The 6286-nt window shown below is 48.4% G+C and overlaps 1 protein-coding gene across 1 annotated transcript; it reads right to left on the bottom strand.

Annotated features, from left to right (window-relative positions):
• Positions 1-325: 325 nt before the first annotated feature.
• LOC308422889 (uncharacterized protein) lies at positions 326-5492 on the bottom strand (the record flags this gene model as incomplete). The annotated part of the gene is made up of 4 exons (XM_080919524.1): positions 326-400; positions 1463-1557; positions 1907-2098; positions 5432-5492. The coding sequence occupies 4 exons, from the start codon at positions 5490-5492 to the stop codon at positions 326-328; spliced, it is 423 nt and encodes a 140-aa protein (XP_080775650.1).
• Positions 5493-6286: the final 794 nt, after the last annotated feature.

Raw genomic sequence — 6286 nt, 5'->3', positions numbered from 1 at the left:
AGCTCCCTAATTTTCTACCTTCAAGTCATTGTTATATTATAATAAATATATCACAATCATATATATGTGTAATCATCACAACACAATGAGAAATATTATGAGCCAAATGTATTTTTGTAAAATTTTTTATGGCTAATTCTGTGAACTTTTAAATGTGTTTACAACAATTCCAGGTTTCAGTTTTCCCCAGACTAAGCCAATGTGGAGGCTCATAGGATGGCAGCTGAGAGACAGATACCTCTGGGCTGGGCCAGCCATCTTGGCCCCAATAAACCAATGGTGGCCTCTGTTCCACGTGTCCTGTGGGCAAGGGCTGGAGGAGGACTCACACTCTCTTCCTGATTCCCTTCATAGTTACTGAGAGAGGCCTTCTGGAGAGGGTGTGGAGGAACTGCCGGACCTAACAAGCGACAAACCCATCCGAGTTGCTTACACATGTGGCCTCAGACTCTTGGTGCCAGCAAGAGCCCTGGCCTTCCACGCTTGCTCTCTGAATTGTCACTGCTGCCCAACCAGGCGGGCTCTAGGATGCAGAAGAGCAAACAGGCTCATGGCTAAAGGAGTCAAGTCTGGTTCCTCAGGTAGCAAGTGCCCGGAGCCGAACCCTCACACCCCTTCCTCCTCTCTGTGCTGGGCTGAGTACTTTAGGGCCAGGGCACAGAAGAAAGGAATTGGAAGGGAGAGGATTTGGAACACACACATGCTAACGAATTTGGCATGATACCAGTTTCTGTAGGCTCACAAGCTAAGGATGTTAAGGATGTTTTGTGTATTTATAAATAGTGGTAGAGAAAAAAATAAGAATGGTTTATGATACATGAAAATGAGATGCAACTCTAATAGAGAGCTCTGTCCCAGCTCAAAGGACTCCTCCCTTCTCCCCTTCCCCTTTCTTCCCCTCCCCTTCCTTCTTCTCTCTTTCCCTCTCCTTCCCTCTGGTTAGCTTTCCTTCTAGGCTTCTCCCTACAGTTACCTGGCAACAGCCAGGTATGTCTGACTCACTATAAAAGGGGCTGTTTGTCCCCTCCTTACCCTCTTAGCCTTTTATTCTCTAGCCCTTCTCTCCTTGACCCCTTTCTCCCTGTCTCTTTCCACGTGTTCCTGGCTGGCCTCTTCTCACCTCTTCTCTTCTCTCTCTCTCTCTCTCTCTCTCTCTCTCTCTCTCTCTCTCTCACACACACACACACACTTTGCCTTTCTGTTTCTACTCCTTTCTCAACGCACCTTCCCATGCCCAAATAATCTTATGGCTGGTACCTCAGGGGGAAGGGATGCCTCAACATGGGCCAACCGAGGCACCCCTCCAACCTCATTCTACAAAAACATATCCCTGGTTCTCCTTTTTTATAAAACACAACACCTTCCCTCCCCTTCCCTTACTCCCCTTCCCTTACTCCCTTGGAGTTCTAGCTGTCCAACCCTAGTAGAGGATACACACAAACCTCGCCCCCAGGACACTCACCATGTTTTGGACCAAATCTTGATTGTTTCTGACTGAGTCAAGTGGTCTCTCCATCCTCAGCTCCATCTGTAGCACCATCTTGGGAGTGTGAGAGGCTGAAACACAGGGTGAAGGGCCCTGTCTTCACCCATGCCTTCCAGCCCACTGCTGGTCAACATCCCCAATGCCTCTCTGAGGATTCTTCTGCTCTAAAGTCTCCAAGCAAAGCTAGTTGGCACACAGCAAGGAAAGACTGGGCCCGCCATATTCCCTGTTGTGGTTTCCACCCCCTACAGCACAGCCTCTCCCTGAGAAAGGCTTAGAGGAGAGCTGTAGAAGAAGCAGCGCTGAGAGGCTATGGAGACACTTTGGGCATGCAATGGATAGACTATAAGAACTGCAGGATTATGAGGGTATGGTGCCATCTACTCCTTGCTGGGGCCACCATCTAAAAGACAGGCTTGCCTCTGTGGATCACAGTATCCAGCTGTGCCATGGGTGGACGTGAGTCTGCACGGTCATCAGGGTTGCAGAGGGGCCTGTGGTCCGGGCAGCAGTCTGAAACCACGTGGCAGAATGTATCGCAATAGCAGCTTCCTCTCTTGCAGTGGTGATCTATTCCTGGGCAGCAGAGAGGCTGGGGGTAGGAACAACTGCCTGGAGGAAAAGAGTCATTAAAAAAGACTGGAGGTTTGACAGGCTGCATATGGACCTGCGTATGCCAAAGAATGGCTTTGGATCCTTGCTGATAGGTTATTTCTTCACTGCCAGTGAAATGAGACAATTCAAGACAGATTAGATTAGATTAAAGACAGGTTTATTGGGAAGCTGCTCTAGGGCAAATTTACTGACCCTATGGTTTGAAGTCAGGGGAGTTACCATGGGGAAGGGGGTGGGGAGAGAGAAAGGGAGAAAAGACTCCTTAGAAGAGAAGGAGAGGAAGAAGAAAGAAAGGGGAGGGAAAGAGGGAGAGAAAGAGAGAGACAAAGATAGAGGAATGGAGGGAGGGAGGGGGAGGGAGGGGGAGGGAGGGAGGGGGAGGGAGGGAGGGGGAGGGAGGGAGGGAGAGCACACCAAATAACTGAATTATATAGGGAAGAGCCTCAGAAGGGCAGCCCCTGGGCTGAAAAATTCAAGGATGGGGCAGGGTATGCCAAATAGGGACTGAGGGATGCTGGGAGTAACTGGAGGCTAGGTCTGCTCTGGTATGTAAACTATGTTTCTTAATCTCTTGTCTGAAACCAAACACCTACCTCATACGTTGGACAGAAAGTCTCCTGAGCCTGCTCCCAGGCCTGACTGTAAGACTGTGGTGCTTTGAGGGGAAAAGGTGTAAGAGTGGATCTCTGCAGAGTGGAAGAAACATCTCCACGCTAGTGCACTGCTCTGTTCCATTACTGTTTTCTCTCCTTCTCAGCTGATTCCTGTTAGCTTAGCACCTGCCTGGGTCCTTGTTTAAGGATAAACTTGAGAACTTCCAGAGTTGACAGGGTCAACAGAAGCAGGCCTTTGAAAGGATGCAAGGCTGGGTTTTGCTAACCGAAAGTGTTGTGGAAACAGGAGTCTGGAGAGAGTGGGTGTGGCTGGGTCTCTGCCTCAGCCTCCAGCTCGTATTTGGTTCAGGGGCCTCCTATAGATGATCTATTTCCATCCCTTAAGTCATCTCTCTTCCCAAGCATCCAAGACCAAGAATCAACTAAAGAGGGAAGAGTGGGAGAAGGTGGCCAAATTAAGGTCGGTTTTGTTTATGAGTCAGAGATGAATTCAATGGCACCGGTGTTTACCGTGACAGGGCAGCAAGGGATGGGATGGGATGGAACCCGACTGAACTAAATTGGATCAAATAGACCCGCATACATTATGTACAACAAGAATAAGTTGCTTTAAAAGTTGCCTTAGCTACATGGATGAGTGAACTAGGTCACAGAACAATTAATGTTTATAGAAATGGACCAGAGCCAGAAAAGCCTGCAAGTCTAGAGAGATGCTCTCATCCTACAGACAGAGGATGGGTACGCAAGGTCATGCTTGAGCTGGCCACAAACCTGGGAGAAGAAACATCTGCCTGGCTTTCCTACCACACCGCCTCCAGGAGTGTTACACCCTGCCTGTGCCTGCTTCTGAGCCTTGGTGTATGCTGCGCTATCAGCTTGGGGGGGGGGGTGCTGCCCCTTCCAAATCCATTAGAAGAAACAGTTCTTACATATCAAAGTCACACTTGAACCCAGCTTTCCTTCAGCTATCAAGGAAAAACAGTCACCACATTCGCAGGAAAATGGATAAGACTGGAGAAGATTGTGCTAAGTGAAGGCCCCAAGGCTCAGAAAGACAAATGCATCATCCTTTTCCCCTACAAGTTGAGCCTAGATTTTAGTGACTGCATATGTGCATGTATGTGGGTGTGGGTTCGAGTTATGAAACTAGAAAAGGCACCATGAGAAAGGGGGAAAGTCTTCAGGAAAGGCTAGGGAGGAAAGGAAAGAATTTGAATATATGCGACAAAAAAGCAGGAGAGAAGGGGAGGAGGGGTAGGGAGGAGGGACACGGAGGTGGAGGAGGGAAATAGAACAGGATCAAGGAAAGTTAAATTTGTCTGAAAATGTCCTAATGATTCAGCACTCATGAGGCAAGGGTAGGTAAATCTCTGAGTTTGAAGCCAGCCTGGCCTACAGAGTGAACTCCAGGACAGCCAGGACTATGCAAGAAACCCTGTCTCAAAAAAAAAAAAAAAAAACAACAACAACAAAAAAACAAAACAAACAAAAAAACAAAAAAGAAAAAACAAACAAATAAAAATCAAACATTATAGCCAAGCACAGTGGGGCACACCTTTAGTTCCAGCATTTAGGGGGCAGAGTTAGCGATTGGCAGGCAGATTTGTGCTAGGCTAGCCTGATCTACATAGTGAGTTCTAGGACAGCCAGGGCTACGTAGAGAGACCCTGTCTCAAAACAAGCAAGCACAAACATTTATCATCAGGTACTGATGGGGCAGGAAGACTGTGGGAGCCTGGGGAAAGACAACCTTAAATGTAACTGCTGCTTGGCCTACAGAGAGAGTTCTAGCCTGGGTAATTTAGTGAGATCCTGTCTCAAACTTTAAAGCAAACATGTGAAAAACCCAGGGCAGCCAGGTTGGCTCCGTCTAGAGCAAGGCTTTGGCAGTTTTCTAGAGAAGGTAAGAGTGGTGTGGAGTATGGAAGAGGATGCTGCGTGCAGAAAAGGGGTGCAGAGCAGCAGAAAGGCTTGAGGACAGATACCTTTATTGAATTTCCTGAGCTTGAGAGATGGCTCAGCAGTTCAGAGCATTGGATGCTCTTCCAGGGCCCAGGTTCAATTCCCAGCACCCAAGTGGCAGCTCACAACCATATCTAACTTCAGTTCCAAGAATCTTCAGGCTTCTGGATACACCAGGAATACGCATGGTGCATACACACACACACACACACACACACACACACATACATACATACACACATGCATGCATACATACACTCATGCATACACTCATACAAACAACCCCCCCAACACACTCATAAAATAATAACAGTAAGAGTCATGGATTTCCTGCTGTATTTCCAGGTACATATTAGCCATCCTGATCAACCAGTGGTTAGTGGCTGACGGGACAGGCTGCTGTTGATCTAGACCTGGACTTGTTACTCTCTCTGATCCTCCTGATCTCTCACCACTGCCTCCAAAAGTGTACACACCAGAGCCACCTCTGAAGACCCCACAGCCTTCCCAACCAGACTCCAAGCTCACTGCAGAGACATCCGCGTGGACACACAAAGAAGCCACTCCAAGCACATTCGGGATGCATATGATGGCGTCTGAGTAAGGGGGTCACCTGGTCAGGTCAGTGAGTGGGTACTCGCCATCAGAAGGTGGCATATCTGACCAGAAACAAACAACAGTGATTGACAGAATGAATGAGAAGAAATGCGGGGTCTCTTTGACCCCTGGAATAGGGGTCAGCTCTGTTTCTCACCTGCTCTCTGGTTTGGCATCACAGGGCCCAGCCACAGCAGGAGGAGAAAGGCAAACCGCATGGCTTCAGGCTCAGCAGAAGCAGAAGTCATCAAGGCCTAGCTCCAATAGTTACCCACTCGAGAGAGCTCGCCGGATATCTCTACACAGAGGAGGAGCCAGGTGACACCTGCTGATTGACAAGGGGGTGGCACCATGGCTGCGTGGCACAAGTGTTCCAGTTGCTTGGATTAACTTACCTAAACAGAGGCAATTTTTACATCTTATGACCCCAAGCTCTGGGAAGAGGCTGAAATGCCAAAGTGGCAGAGTTCCAGGGACCTCAGAGAGCATCTGATCTTCCCATTTTATAGATGAGGACACTGAGGCCTGGGAAGGCAAACTTTGTGTTCACACAGTCTAATATGGGGAGCTGAGGTGACAGGGCTGGCCCCCCAGCTTCCAGTCCAGCGCTATCCCAATCAAAATGGGAGCTACAGGAAGGGCGTAGAACTGTCCCATCAACCACAGCAATGAGTGGGCACTTCAGTTCCCTTGCAGGGGCTCCCCTCCTGCCAGGACCATTACAGTTCTCACTCAAAGCTGAGTGCTGAGGGAAAGTCGTTTCAAGGTTAAGGGATAAAGAATTTTCCCCCTTAGTTCCTATTTTTAAATGCAAAGGATTGACTCTGTTGGGCATTTGGAAATGACAAACTATCATTTGAAATTGGTTATTCCTTTGGCCCACGCAGGTTCTTCCAATCAATTCCTGAACACACCAGAGGCTCTACTTTAAAAGGGATGGTGGGTGCTTAAGACAGAAGATGGCCATTCCTAACCTCAGCCTGTGACCTTCCTCTGGAAGACTCACCTTCTG

This window comes from Micromys minutus (assembly GCF_963924665.1).
Source record: "Micromys minutus genome assembly, chromosome: 7".
NCBI classification, from domain to species: Eukaryota; Metazoa; Chordata; class Mammalia; order Rodentia; family Muridae; genus Micromys; species Micromys minutus.
The sequence above is the reverse complement of the archived record's forward strand: the minus strand, read 5'-3'. Positions and strand labels throughout refer to the sequence as shown.